The sequence below is a fragment of the Mustela putorius genome, unplaced genomic scaffold, assembly GCF_011764305.1.
Source record: "Mustela putorius furo isolate JIRA1106 unplaced genomic scaffold, ASM1176430v1.1 tig00001093_pilon_pilon_pilon, whole genome shotgun sequence".
Taxonomy (NCBI): domain Eukaryota; kingdom Metazoa; phylum Chordata; class Mammalia; order Carnivora; family Mustelidae; genus Mustela; species Mustela putorius.
In genome coordinates, this window is record NW_025421565.1 from 385,475 (window position 1) to 401,457 (window position 15,983).

General features: G+C 42.0%; 1 protein-coding gene across 1 annotated transcript in view; it reads left to right on the plus strand.

Moving 5' to 3' along the window:
- The first annotated feature begins 872 nt into the window (after positions 1–872).
- The window catches only part of LOC123393938 (ERO1-like protein beta), a 64,865-nt gene continuing 49,754 nt past the window's right edge, over positions 873–15,983 (plus strand). Inside the window, exons 1-2 of the mRNA XM_045087303.1 lie at positions 873–1,568; positions 13,901–13,984. Of these exons, the coding sequence (XP_044943238.1) occupies positions 1,370–1,568; positions 13,901–13,984 (283 nt within the window). The 5' untranslated portion in view covers positions 873–1,369. The remainder of the gene's footprint in view (positions 1,569–13,900; positions 13,985–15,983) is intronic.

A 15,983-nucleotide genomic window follows, 5' to 3' on the forward strand; every position in this document is an offset into this window, starting at 1 on the left:
GTGGCAAAAAGGACTTTGCAGATGTGATTAAGAATTTTGGGGTCTGGTGCCCACCTACCTACCCAATAAACAAGCTCTGTCTCCTGAAAAATTGAAAAAAATTTTTTTTGAGGTGGGTAGATTATCCTGGATTATCTGAGTGGACCCTGTGTAATCACAGGGGTCTTTATGAGAGGGAGGCAGTAGAGTCAGGGTCAGCAAGACAAGGAATGTAACAATGGAAGCCTAGGGAGTGAAGATGTGACAGTGTGGTGTACAGTTATGAGCTGTTAGGAACGCAAGTGGCTTCTAGAAGCTGGGAAAGGCAAGGAAACATACTGTCCCCTAAAGCCTTTAGGAGATGCAGCCCTGCTGATCTAATTCGGATTTCTGATTTTCAGAACTCTAAGATAATAAATGTCTTGTTTACACCACTAAATGTGTGGTCGTTACCGAAGCAATGGAAGTCTAATACACATCGCATACGTGTAAGCCGCGTATTGCTAGTTTTCTAGAAATCAAGGCTATTAATAAAACGAATAGCAGCTATCGTTGAACTTCTTTTGTTCTGGCGCCATCCTAAGCCCTTTAGGTAAGGTCTAATGCAATCCTAAAACAGGGTTTGGATCGGTTATTATTCACAGACGAACAGACTGAGGCTCGCAGAGGTTAAGGAACCTCCGTCCTTCTGAAGCCCCGTGAGAAACTGCGGTATTTCGGAGGCAGGGGCCAGAGCCAGGCCGCAGCCCTTCCAGGTCGTCCAAGCCCTCGTCCCCACCCCACAAGTTACGATCAATTCCGGGGCTCGACCCTTCTTCCGCGCGCAGTCTGCTCCGCCGCAGGGAGTGGGAGCGGACCGAGGAAGGGCGGCGTCCACGCCTGCGGGCCGTGAAGTCGAAAAGGAGCCGGGGCCACCTCGCCGAGTGGCCGATGCTTGGCGGGGCCCCGCCAGGCGCCGGAGGCCGGGGCCGCCGCAGGAGACGCAGAGCGCGCCCCGGCTCGCAGTCGAAGGCCCCCCGGGGCGCGTCCCGAGTACCCCGGCTGTGCGGCGTCGGGGACCGGCCACCCAGGCCTGACCCCTGGTCGGGATTCCAGGAGCCACCGCGGGGGAGAGGAGGCGGCGCGGCGCCCGGCCGCAGTTAGCGGAGCCCAGCCCGCAGCGCCTCTTGTTTTGGAGGCTCGCGTGGTTCTGCCCTATTGGCCGCCTTGGGGGAGACGGAGTTGCCGCCGCCGCCGCTGCTCCCGGGTTCCCTCAGCCGCCGCTCCCGGGTTCCCTCCGCCGCCGGCCCCGCCCCCCAGCAGGAGGGGACCACAACTCCCTCAAGGCCCTGCGCTCGGAGGGGGGCGTGGCCGGGGCGAAGGGGAAGCCGGGGGCGGGGCAGTCTGGGAGATGAAGTGGGGGCGCCCGGCTCTCCGGCCTCACTCGCCCCTGCCGGGAGCCGGGGAGGGCGTCCCCCGCGTCCGCACGGCGCGGACCTCAGACCCTGGAGCCTCGCAGCCGCCGGGAGCCGTCCCCTTGGGTCGTCGTCCCCGGGCCGCCCGCCGTTCCCCGGTCCCGAGGGGCCCTGCCGGTCGCGCTGTGGGAAGAGGTCAGCATGAGCCAGGGGCCCCGGCGGGCCGGCACCGGGCGGGGGGGCGGCCGCAGTGCAGCTGCTGGTCACCCTGAGCTTCCTCCCGCGCATCGTCGAGGCCGGGGGGGGGGGGGGGGCGGGGCCGGACGCCGGCGCTGGCGGCGAGCGGCCCGCGGCTGGGGTGCGGGCAGGGCCAGGCCAGACCCGCAGGGGCTTTGGAGACCGCGCGGGCGGGGGTCCGTGACCCGAACCGCTGCGTCCTGGGAGGCCTGCGAGATGCGCGCGGTGAGTTCGGGGCGGCGACTCTCGTGTTGGCGGGGGCAGGATGAGGGCGGCGGTGACGGTTCCCAGAGGCGTTTCCGCTTTTCCTTCTGGAGTGTGGGGCGGCGGGGCGTGTGCTGGAGCCCGGGCGGGAGTGGGGACGCCGTCCGCTGTGTGGGGAGGGACAAGCGGACGGGGAAGCCCGCCCCTCACCGGGGGCTCCCCCGCGTCCCTCAGGAGTGCCGCGGGCAGGGAGGGACGCCAGACCCAGAGTCCTGGAGCTCTCGGGCTGGAGAGCCCCCTGCTGCGCCCTGGCTCTGCCGTCCCTCGTTCTCCGGGGAGTTTTTTCACCGGTGAGCCGGTCCGCGGGGTCCGGGGGGCCCGAGGGGAAAGCGCGCGGACACGGCCGGTCGGTGACGGGTGACGTGGGGAGAGTGGGCCGGCCCGAGGGGCGACCTGTGACACCTGCAGGACAGAGTGCGCTGGAGGTCGAGGGTGTGGAAAGCCAGAGCCTTTGCCCCGAGAGCCCCGTTCGCTGCTTTCCTGCAGCAGCAGGTGTGGCTGTGCCCGGTTGCCCCTGCTGCGAGGCGGCGGAGCCGCTGGGAGGGCAGGTGTCTCGGTGGCTAGAAGGCGAGGAGAGATGCCCATTTGAAGCGGTTGGTGCTCCCGGCTGAGGACGGCTGAAGCCCTGCGTGCAACCCTGTAATCATGCTTTTCGGACTTTGTTCACACACTTTCCTGCTGGCGTTATGGTGTGTGCACACAATCCCAGAAAGCACAAGCATTATATTTGTGTGGGTATTTATTAAATGAATGATTTTGGTAAAAATCTAAGGGGCAGACTTCTGGGTTCGTTATTGGTGAGCGTGCTAAAAATGCAGATTCTCTGGCCCCCTTGCCACCTGTGCTGATTTAGTGGCTCTGGATGGGACCCAGCGATCAGCAATTTAAAACAGGCCTTGTTTGTAAGTAACTGCAACGCAGTTATCCTCTGAACTACCTTGTGAGCCCCGCTTAGGAAACACTGAACTAATGGAAAGTTGGAAATCTTCTAAAAAGTAAGTTTTCCAAATTGTCTTTAGCAAAATTATCTTCTAGCGGTGATAGTTTTGGGGCATACATTTAGATATTTTTCTTAAAGGAGACTTTTCTTTTTTTTTTTCTTTTTATAGCCTATGTGAATTGTATACTTTGTCATCAATCTGGAAACTTCACTTCAGGTTTTTGTCATCTACTAATTACATGTGTTACTGTTTTATAATTGCACGTTTACTTTTATTATATCCAAATGAATACATATCATTTTATCATGTCCAAATGAATACATATAGTTCAAAAATTAAGTATTTGTGCATATTCAAAGGAATGTTTTGTGAAACAGTCCTCAAAAGTGGATACATTTGGCTTTTGTTTCCAGTGGTATTTTCTAATACAGTATTGGAGCGTATTATAGATAGTATTTCATCTCCAATGTGTTTCAGTATATATTATCTCATTTTATTGGATCTGTCTCCTAGAAGTGGGGCTGGTTTACTGGTAAAAGCAAATATTCATTTCCTCTGGAAGAATTTATTTTCAACCCAGGCCGTAACGAATTCTTGAAGATACAGTGTCAAGGAGAATAAGCAGCTAATAGGCAAAATCACCAAACACTAGGCACCATGAATTAGGTATTAGAAATATAGACTATGGAAAAAAACTGCAGTTTCTAGAGCTGAAATTAAAAACTCAATGGGTGAATTAGCTAGCTGATTATGTCCAGCAGAAGAAAGGATTACTGAATCATGCTACCATTTTATGTCTTTTTCTACTTAATCCTCCAACACTTCTCCTTTTCTTATCTTCGAATTTCACTAACAAAATTGGAGTAATCTGTGTAATCCATATGTGTTTACCTATTAGTTTTTGAATCCACAGGTCATGACTTCCAATGGATTATCATAGATGAACTGTAAACTTTTTTTTTCTTTGAACTGTAAACTCTTATCAAAGGTCAATCCCTGCCTCATCTGCATTAGGTCCCATTCCCTCTTTCAAGCACATGGCTCAACAACTCTTCCCTTTCTCTCCTGGATCATTAGTTTTTCCTTCTCTGATGGACTGTTACTGGCATTCTTTTTTTTTTTTTTAATTTTTTATTTTTTATAAACATATATTTTTATCCCCAGGGGTACAGGTCTGTGAATCACCAGGTTTACACACTTCACAGCACTCACCAAATCACATACCCTCCCCAATGTCTATAATCCCACCCCCTTCTCCCAAACCCCCTCCCCCCGGCAACCCTCAGTTTGTTTTGTGAGATTAAGAGTCACTTATGGTTTGTCTCCCTCCCAATCCCATCTTGTTTCATTTATTCTTCTTCTACCCACTTAAGCCTCCATGTTGCATCACCAAGGGAGAGATCATATGATAGTTGTCTTTCTCTGCTTGTTACTGGCATTCTAAAACATGGTGTTAATTCTAGTTTACAGTTCCCTCTCAACCTGCCCAACTCTCCTGGCTCTGCTCCATTTTTCTGTTCTCTATCAAAAAAAACTCATCAAAGGATTTATCCTTACTCCTTCCATGCTGGTTCTTTCTCTCTTCAACCCACTCCAGCTCCTTGGAAACTTCTCTTGGCAAGGTCTGTAGTGTCTTTTTCTTGTTAAAGCCAATAGTGAGTTTTTAAACCTTAGCTTTACCTATAGACAGCAGTTTTTCCCCACAGTTCATCACTTACTCTCCTTGAAATACTTCTTTTCTCTGGGCTTCCAGGATGCTGTCCTTTTCTGATTTTGTCTTGTCTTTCTGGCTAGTCTTTCTGGTATCTTTTGCTTGTTTCTCCTCTTTGGGCCCCACCCATGACCCCTAGGATGGGGATAGGGGGTGCTAGAGATGGAGCTCTGTAAAAGCTCTTAAAATAAGATTGACGCATTTCCAGGTGGGCGAATAGACCCTTGCTGGGAGGGTGCGTTGGAGGCAGAGAAGGTCTGTACTTGCACCTCCTAATACCTTTGCCCTATGCCCCTATCTATTCTATTTTTGGTACTTCCTGATTTGTATCCTTTACAGTAAACATAAGCATTTCCTTGGTCCTGTGAGCCATTGCAAATTACTGAACCAGAGAAGAGAGTCATGAGAACCTCGATTTATAGCTGGTCAGTCAGAAGTACAGGTGGCTTGGAACTTAGGACTGATATCTAAGGTGGGGACAGTCTGCGTGTGTGAGCCCTTAATTCCGTGAGGTCTGCTCTGACTCCAGGTGGTATCAAAACTGATTTGGGCACTCACTTGGTGTTGGGGAGTTGGAGACTTGGTTGGTGTGAGATAACCCTGGGTTCCAGTAAAGCCATAGTCTTATAATGGTCTCCTATTTCTCCTTTCACCTGCTACATAGTCCCCCTTATTTTTCCTCAGAAATATTGGGCAAGCTGACTGCCTTGGGGCATTTATAGTTTGTGTTCCCAATGCCCGGAGTGCTTTCCCCCACTTTCCCAAATTGTGTGGCTTGTTCCTTTTCCTCCTTCAAGCATTGCCAAAATTTGACTGAGACCTTTTTGTAACTCTCATTTTGAAAATAGTAGCAACTCAGTCCTGCAGTTCCTATTCCCTGGTTTCCCTGTTACTTTATTACTATCTGACAGACTCTGTATGTGGCTCATTCTCCCCCCCCCCCTTTCCTATGAGCATGTAAGCTCATGGAGGGCAGAGATTTTTGTCTGTTTTTTTTTTCTTTCTTTCTTCTCTTTTTACACTCCCAGCAGGTAGAACAGCAGTGCAAGGCTTATGTGAGGTAGATTCTCAAATATGTTGAATGATGAATGAATGAATGCATGAATGAATGGAAAATAAAAGCATGAATTATTCAGAAGGAAGCTCAGAGAGATAATGGATTAGTAAATTTTAAAGAGAGCTTAAGAGACACAGTCTAATATAATATGTCAGGTTGGAGTTCCAGAAGAATGTACTAGAATAGGGAAAAAGTATTGACTCCTGCATGTTAATATGAAAAAGACAACCCCATAGAAAAATGAAAAACAGGTATTTCACACAAGAAATACACATGTCTTATGGCAAATAAAACATTATACTTCATCAATACAAAAACCAGATACTCTTTCCTGCTTACTATATTGGTAAAAATTTTTAAAATATCAAATAATTGTGGTGCCTTGGTGGCTCAGTTGGTTAAGCAGCTGCCTTCGGCTCTTGATCCTGTGGTCCTGGGATCAAGCCCCACATCAGGCTCCCTGCTCAGCGGAGAGCCTGCTTCTCGCTATCCCTCTGCCTGCCACTCTGTCTCCTTGTGCTCTCTCTCTGTCAAATAATAAATAAAATCTTATTTATTTATTTATTATTTATTAAAATAAAATGATTTATTTTAATAAATTTAATAAATCTGAAATATTTAAATAATTAAATTTTAATAAAATTATTAATAATTTAATTTTAATTTAAATTAATAAGTTAATGCTTTGATTTAAATAATAAAATAAATTTAATAAATTTTAATAAATAAAATATTTTTTCTTAAAAAAAGGATTTTATTTATTTGACAGAGTTCACAAGTGGGCAGAGAGGCAGAGGGGGGTGGGAAGCAGTTTCCCTGCTGAGCAGAGACAGGGAGGGATGCGGGGCTCAGGTCCCAGGACCCTGAGATCATGACCCGTGCTGAATGCAGAGGCTTAACCCACTGAGCCACCCAGGTGCCCCAAATAAAATCTTTTTTTAAAAAATCAAATAATGGCAAATATATGATTTAGCAGTAACTTCTATCTGCTGTTGGTAGGATTGTGAAGTGGTATACCTATTTTGGAAGTGAGCTATAGTAATTTCACTTGTAAGCATATACGTTGGAGAAACTTATATATATAGGGAGATAAAGAAAAAAGTGTTTGTGTAGCATTGTTCTTTAACTTAATCTGAGAACAACCTAAATATGGATTGCATTAGTTTCCTGTTGCTGCTCTAATAAATTGCCACAAATTTAGTGGCTTAAAATAATACAAATTTATGATCATGTAATGCTGTAGGCCAGAAGTCTGAAAATGGGTTTTACAGGGATAAAATAAAGGTTACAACAAAGCTGCATTTCTCCTGGAGGCTCTAGGGGAGAATCATCATTCCTTCCCTTTCCAGGCTTTTGTTCCTGGCCTGTGTCCTTTTCCATTGTCTTAAAAGCCAGTAATGTAGCACCTTCCAGTCTGACTCTGACACTGTCTTCCTCTTACAAGGATCTTATTATTGAGTCTGCTTAAATAATTCAGTATTAACTACCATCTCAAGATCTTAATCACATATGCAGAGTCACTTTTGCCATGTACTGTAACATATTCATTGGCTTCTGGAATTATGGCATGCATATCTTGGGGGGGCATTATTCTGCCGACCTTACAGTTCAACAATAGGATAAATACACTGTGATATTTTCATATAATACAACATTTACAGCAGGGAAAATGAATGACCATAAAACTCATTATGGTGGGTAGCTAGCAAAATATTAGCAAAAGATCATGTCATTAACATTAAAGTTCAAAAACAAAAAGAACCCTCTATATTGTTCAGGGATATATCATATGTGATGAAATTGCAAGGAAAAGTATTTAACAAAAGTAAGTTATTCTACCTCCAGGGGGAGGGAGATGGCTATAATTAGAAAGGGACTTAAAAGATAATAGCCGTATTCTATTTTTATTTTTTTTTAAAGATTATTTATTTTAGAAAGAGAAGGGGTGGAGGGTGGGGAGAGCTGGAGAAGCAGGTTCCCTGCTTAGCAGGGAGCCTGTAGGGACAGCCTGAGGCTCCATCCCAGTACCCTGAGATCATGACCTGAGCTGAAACCAAGAGTCAGATGCTCAGCCAAGAGGCACCCAGGCACCTCTCTATTTCTGTTTTTAAAAATTTAGTGATATGCAGGCTTTTGTTTTAGTATTTAAGAGTTAGAAATAAGTACGTGATAATTTTGTATACCTTACCCCAGCCTCTACCACATTTAAAATATTTTTAAAAAATATGGTGGTTTACTAAAAAGGAACAATTTAAGAAATATTTGTAAGAAAGAGCAGTCACTGGATAAAGTATTCTTAAAACCTAGAAAGTTGTCAGTTGGTATTTCTACCCCCCCAACTCTCCACAATTACTTAGAATTTGAAGTTTTACAAATAGTAAGCTAGAGAAATGGAATAAAATTCAATAGTTAGTGACAGGATCTTAGTAACTAGGATAGTAAAGCATCTGGAATTCTAGAGCCAAAATTGTTGTGAATGATCCTTTGCTCTTTAAAGATAATATACCTCTGACTCTTTGTGTTGTAGGGAGTTTGGGGACACATTTGCATTCCTAGAGGGAAAACATGAGAAAGAAACAACTGGGAATTTCTGGTTTCCATTTTCTGATCATCTGTGCATAGATTCCTCCAATGGATCATACAAATGATTTTTAACCACCTCGGTACCCCCCCCCCTTTTAATAAAAATTTTAATCGAGGTAAGTGCAGGTTCCATGCAGTTGTAAGCAATAATACAAAGAAATGCTACCTACACTGTATCTAGTTTAACCCACTGGTACCATTTGGCAAACATACAGTGCGGTATTATCACCAGGACATTGACACTGATGCACCCGCTGATCTTACTCAGATCCCTCCTAGTCTCCCTTGCATCTGTACATTTTCTGTCCACTTTTATGTGTGCACCACCGTAGTCAAGATGCCGAACGATTTCATTACCACAAGGATCCTTCCTCTTGCCCTTTTAAAAATGATTTAATTTTTTTTAGAGAGGGATTGGAGAGGGGCAGAGGAGGGAGAGAGAGAATCTCAAGCAGACTGCCCACTGAGCATGTGCCCATTGCGAGTCTCAGTCTCATGACCCTGAGATTGTGACCTGAGCTGTAACCAAGAGTCAAAAGCTCAACTGACTGAGCCACTCAGGCACCTCTCTTCTTGCCCTTTTATAACCACTCTCCCTCCTTTCTACCCTTCTCCCTGACTCCAGTTCCTCTCCCTACACCAGTCCTTAAGCCCTGGTAACCAAAAAACTTTTCTCCATTTGAAAAATGTTGTAGGGGTGCCTCGGTGGCTCAGTGGGTTAAGCCTCTGCCTTCGGCTCAGGTCATGATCTCAGGGTCCTGGTATTGGGCTCTCTGCTCAGCGAGGAGCCTGCTTCCTCCTCTCTCTCTTTCTCTCTGCCTCTCTGCCTACTTGTTATCTCTGTCAAATAAATAAAATCTTAAAAAAAATGTTGTATAAATGAAATCACATAATAAGTAACATTTTGAGGTTGGCTTTTTTTCACTCAACCTGATTCCCTGAAAATTCATCTGATATGTGGATGTCTGTGAGTCCCATTTTTAAATTTAGCTGAAGAATGTTTTATGGAAATTTTTGGATTCTGAACTCATTTTGTAAATATCATTTTCTGTTCAGTTAATGTATACTTTGAGTAGTAGATAAAGCATGTATTTTTAAGTGTGATTATTTGGGACTAAGTCTCATTTTTACTTTGGAAAAATTATTTTAACTATGCTAAGCCTTCATTTTCTTATGTGTGTAAAATGAGGATAATAATACCTATTTCATAGAGTATTTAAAGAATAAATGAGATAACATGTAATGTTCTTAGCACTGTGCCTATCACATAAGTGTTCCATAAATGGCAGTAGAAAAATAAGATGGGGTTACTACAGCAGTATTATTATTATAGTCTGTGACTTTTAGGTTAGTCTTGGGAGAAATGCTTTAGCATTCCTACTACATTTGGATTTTATGTATGTTTGGGGAAGGGAGGAACATTCAATATATTTCTCTAGCCACTAATGTTTAGTTCTTCAGAATAGGTATATCTATTTAATCCTTCTGTTGTTCTTTACCTAATTGGCCATATAAAAAAGTAAATGATTGTTTTAATGTTATGTATCTTTTTTTAAAGGATTTTATTTGAGAGAGGAAAGGAATGAATGGGTGAGTGGCAGAGAGAGAGGGAAAAACAGGCTCCCTATTGAGCAGGGCTCTTGATCCCAGGACCTTGGGATCTCTACCAGAGCTGAAGGCAGAGGCTTAACCGGCTTAAAACAACTTAATCGACTTAACCAACTGAGCCACCAAGGCACCCCTTTAATGTTACGTATCTTAACAAAGACTAGTTACCTCAAATGAAAAAACTATCTTTTTATACAATAGTACAGATTTGCTAAGGTTGAAATATCTATAATTAACATATTTTAAATTTTATATGTATAAATTCCCCACCCCCAGGTAACTGGAGTCCTGGATGATTGCCTGTGCGACATCGATAGCATCGATAACTTTAACACTTTCAAAATCTTCCCCAAAATAAAAAAATTGCAAGAGTGAGACTACTTCCCTTATTACGAGGTAGAGTTATAATTTTTGATTCCTTTAGGAGTAAAATTTTTACATAGCTCTCTACAGATGTGACTTTTATGACCCTTTTGAAAACCCATTTTGACTTCTCAGAACACTCTGTGCTTTTTTTTTTTTAATCACTTGAATATATTAAGTATGTAGTAAAACCTGATTGTCTTTTGAACACTGAGAACCTGAACACTCTTCCTGTGTTTGGGAAATCCCTCATCTTTCAGTTTTGGGACAGAGACTACTTCCACAGAAGCTGACTTATCTGTCAGCTTTCACTGTAATTTAGGCTCCACCATCTAGACCCCTCCCAGGCTCTGTGTTGTGCTGCTGGGCCTGTCCTGTGTTAGTGCTTTTCTCAGTGTAAGTACCACAGCAGCACATGGTTCCTGGGGGGAGCTCACTGGAAGGGCTGCTGAACCAGGCTGAGGGCACAAGCAAAACAGCCTTCGTAGTAATACTGAGGAACTGATTCTTAAATTGAGCGCTCTGCTCTAGACCTTTACAGAATAACCAATGCTAGTTTAAAGGTAGCAACAAAAAACAATATTCAAAAGCAGTATTTTAAATCGAAGAACAGTATTTTAAAAGCTGCTGTTATGCTTTGTTTTGCTCTTGCTCTCAGTATTCGATTGGGTTTATAATTTCTTTGATACTCATTTTTAGTTTATTTTAAAAATTGAGCATGATTTTTTTTATCCTGATTCTACATAGCTATCTTAGTCTTTAAATATTTCTGAGGATAAAAAAAGAAATTAGAGCAGGAACTAATAGTCATTATTTTTATGTCACCACCAAAATTTTGGCACCATTAGTCATTGCCCTTTTTTTTTTGAAGGTGACAAAAAATTTTATTATGTCGTGTGCCTAGCAAGAAATGCAATAGCCATTTCCCTTGTTTTTGCAACACTCTATATCAAATTTATGGAAGAAATTCCTCCCTAATTTCTGGAAAAACACTTACACAGGTTTCTAATTGACCAAAAGAGGGAAAGACACTTTGGTTAACAATCCTATTTACATAAATATAAGGGGGAGTGATTGTTTGTTTCAACAGAATGTTAGGGTTTACAGGAGGAGGAAAAATGGAAGTTGGATAGGCAAACATAACAGTGTTCTAAGAAAACATTCTAATCAATGTGATGAAATTATTCCATATGTAATGGAAATATCCACTTACTTCCCAAGGGAGGGTAATGCAGTGATCTAGTTAATGCATTTGTCTCCAAGTCAAGGATATTCTGATGATGATTATTCCTTTCTCTAGTTCTGCCAACCTACAAATTAAACAAAAAGGACATTTAACCACCGTCAGTATACTTTTCGTACACTAGTGGCAGAAAAAGAAAGCAAAGAGAATAGATTAATTTTAAACATGTGCAAACATACTTATGATTGAGCAAGGATATCTAGGTGGAAGCCAGTCTACCCCTGTCAACTGCTCAGTTGGCTGCTGAGTTGGTATTTACAGTTTCTTATACTATCTATCCCATTTCTTTATTCACCAAATATTTATTGAATAACAACATAGCAGTAGGTGTTCTTTTTTTTTTTAAAGATTTTATTTATTTATTTGAGAGAGAGGCAGTGAGAGAGAACATGAGAGGCGAGAAGGTAGAGGGAGAAGCAGACTCCCCATGGAGCTGGGAGCCTGATGCGGGACTCGATCCCGGGACTCTAGAACCGTGACCTGAGCCGAAGGCAGTTGTTCAACCAACTGAGCCATCCAGGCGCCCAATAGGCACTCTTTTTTAAAGAGTTTTCCTATTTTTATTATTATTATTTTTAAAGATTTTACTTGCATGTCAGAGAGAAAGAGAGCACAAGCAGGGGAAGTGGCAGGCAGAGAGGAGAAGCAGGTTCCCTGCTGAGCAGGGAGCCTGACACAGAGCTTGATCCCAGGACCCTGGGATCATGACCTAAGCTGAAGGCAGATGCTCAGCTGACTGAGCCACCCAGGAGGTAGGTGCTATTCTAAGTGCTGTGGATACAATAGTGAATAACACAAAAGACTCTGACTTCATGAAGCTTTATCCAGATTAGGAAGGTAAACAATAAACAGTGAAATTTAATGTCATATGCTTACTAAGGTTAATGCTATGGAGAAGAATAAAGTAGGAGACAGAATAAATTAATGGGGTGGGGAAGTTAGGTAGCTTTTCTTTTAAAGAAGATGATCAGGAAAGGAAGGTATCCGTGCTGTGGCATTTGAGTAAAGACCTACATAACGTGAAAGCCGTGACAAGATATGGAGAGAGAACATTCCAGGGAAGGAGAGTAGAGCTACAGGTATAAACATCTTGAGTGCAGGCATAAAGGTTGAGCGTGTTTGAGGAATAAGTTCAGCCTGGCTGGAGCAAGGTGAGTGAGATATGGAGAGTTGGAAAGTAAGAGCCAGATGAGAAAATCTTATGTAAGGATGTTGAATTTTAGTGTAAGTGTAATGAGCTTTTGGGGAGATTTGTACAAAACAGACTCTCAGGGTGTGCAATAGGAAATAGAGAAACCATGTAGGTTTTTGCATGAGACCAGATGGAAAGTGGAGTTGGAATAGGGCAGTAGAGTTGGAAGAGGTGAAAAGTAAGCAAACGAAGATCGTACATAAGAGGTAACACCAACAGACTTACCTGATGGGGTGAATGTATGCTGTGAGAGTAGAAGTGAAATCGAAGATGATGTGGAGTTTTGAGCATATTACAGAAAAATATATCCTGACCAAGTTAATCTTATTCTAAGAATGCAGGAACAAGGCTTTTAGGTCCTCAACACAGTTCAACACACATTCCTGATTTTTAAAAAATTTAATAGGAATGATGGATACTTCCTTAACATGATCATTTTAATCCTAACATTAGCATTGCCACCATCTTGCTTGTTGGGAAATAGTCGAGGAATTCTCACTTAGGTGAGAGACCCAGGGTACCCACTGTTCTTTACTGCTGGAGATATTAATTAGCATACCAAACAAGAGAGAGAAACTAGAGGCATAAACATTTTTGAAGAATAAGTAAAACTATCTCCATTTATAAATGACAAAATAATACTAGAAAACTTAAATAATGAACAAAAATTATTAAAGAAATGCATTAAGATAGCAGGCTATAAACTTAATATACAAAATCCCATATCTTCCTAAATGTAAACAATAAGGTATAAAAAACAAAATCCCCAGTTACACTGAGCAGTCAAGAAGGTCACTGTCCGCCAACCCCATTATTTTCCATGAAGAAACTCTGGATGTTCTTTGTAGCACTTACTACAATTTGTAATTAAACAGGCATTTATAATTTCTATTCCCTCCAGTAGACTCCAGGTGGGTGAAGTACTTTTTTTATATATCTTCTTTGCCCTAGACCCTACACAGTGCAGACAGTGGGTGCTCAGTGCACACTGAAGCGGGTGGGCGCTCTGGAGAACCCTAACGGGTAAGGTGCTGACAGACATCAGAGTAAAATGCTGCCCAGGGTCTGCAGGTGAGCAGTGTACTTGGACTTTATTTCTTTTTTGAAGTGTCAGAGGACTAATAACAGTTATTTTTTTAAATTAATATTACAACTGGGTGTCTGAAAAACTGCAGTTTCAAATTTTGAACCCTATAGATGCCACAGGGTAGGACTTTTTTTTTCTTCTTCCCACCACCACATCAGTGGTGTGCAGCACAGGGACACCTAGAGAGTGTTGAAGAACTGTGCCATATGTCTGCTAACGTTTATCCAATCTTTCTCTCAAGGTCAATCTGAAGCGACCATGTCCTTTCTGGGCAGAAGATGGCCATTGTTCAATAAAAGACTGCCATGTGGAGCCCTGTCCAGAGGTAAAATAAATTAAAAAAAAAAATAATAAGGAAAACATTGCTTCCTCTTGGGCTCTTAGATAAGCATGAATTTATATTTTAGGCCACTGTTAATGGATTTAGACTTGTCCTCAAATTCATATGCTGTCACCTCTCTCTTTTTAACCACATTCTTGAAGGTTTATTTTATACTTGTTACCAAAATGGGTTTGAAGAAGCTCTTGTACCCAGTAGTATTGATTGGTTGTGGAAGTATAGTATGGTTCTAAGCCAGGTGGAAGCCTGGGCAGCCTGTTCTAGGACTGGATCTACAATTGGCTAACTCTTATTTCATGCTTTTTTGAATATGCTTTTTATTTCATAAGAAAAGTGATGTTAGTGGACCTTAACTTTTACATTTAGAGTGGGAATTAGAGTGCTTTGTAAAGCAGAGGAGTTTCAGGCTTGGTATGAGGTCTTCACTTGGTGGCTTTGTTACATTAAAAAAAAAAGCAGCTATACTTATATTTTAGACTTTTGTTTTAGACATATACCATAGTTAATTCTTCTTAAACAATAGTTCATTATAAGCTGTGTTTTTCATTTCACTTTTTACTTTTCTTACCTAACCAATTAATCTAGTTTGTTATCCTTAAAAATGGGGAAAAAACTTTAACCAATGTCCTTTGTAAAGGGACAATTTAAAAAATCCTCTTCATTTTCCTTTAAGAATAATTTTTTTAACTTTTTCATCTGAAATAATTTCAGACCTACAGAAAAATTGGGAGAATAATACCAACAGTCCTCATCTATTTTTATTCAGATTCTCTGAATTTTTATCACGTTTGCTTTATTACTCTTTGTATATATTATTTTCTGAACTATTTGGGTGTAAATTACCAACAAGGGGATACAATACTGCTAATTACTTGTGTTTCCTTAAAAACAAGATTATTCTCTTATGTAACCACAATGTAACTAACATAATCAGGGAATTAACATTTTTATAATACAAATGTCTAATCTATAGACCTTAGTCATATATTGCTGAATGACTTACTAATGTTCTATATAGCTAAAAAAAAAAAGTGTTTTATAGTGTACATTCACTTCATGTGTACAAAATGGTGCTTCAGTAGTTCCATATACTATTCAGTGCTGATCAAGATAAGTGCACTCTCAATCCACTTTCCCAGTTTCAGCCATTGCCCCCTCCTTATATCCTCTCTGGTATCCATCTCTTTGTTCTCTATAGAGTTAAGAGTTTCTTGTTTTGGTTTGTCTCTTTTTTGTTCTTGTGTTTGTTTTGCTTCTTAAATTCCACGGGTGAGTGAAATAGTGTGGTAATTCTTATTCTCTAACTGACTTGTTTTCCTAAGCATTATACTCTCTAAATCCATCCATGTTTTGCAAATGGCAGGACTTCATTCTTTTTTATGGCTGAATAATATTCCTTTGTATGTGTATACACCACATCTTCTTTATCTGTTCATCTATTGATCAACACTTGGGCTGTTTCCATGGGTTGTCTATTGTAAATAATGTTACTATAAACATAGGAGTGTAGGGTGCCTAGGTGGCTCAGAGGGTTAAGCCTCTGCCTACAGCTCAGGTCATGATCTCGGGGTCCTGAGATGGAGTCCTGCATCAGGCTCTCTGCTTGGCGGGGAGCCTGCTTCCTCCTCTCTCTCTCTCTCTCTGCCTGCCTCTCTGCCTACTTGTGATCTCTCTCTGTAAATAAATAAGATCTTTAGAAAAAAAATAGGAGTGTATATATCCCTTTGAATTAGTGTTTTTTGTATTCTTTGGGTAAATACCTAGTAGTATAATTGCTGGATCATAGGGTAGTTCTGTTTTTAATTTTTCAAGGAACCCGTATGTTATCTTCCACAGTTACTGCACCAGTTTGCATTCCCACCAACAGTAAATGAGTGTTACTTTTTCTCTACATCTTCACCAGCACTTGTTTCTTGAGTTTTTGAGTTTAGTCATTCTAACAGATGTTAGGTGATAGTTCAGTTTGGGTTTTTGATTTGCATTT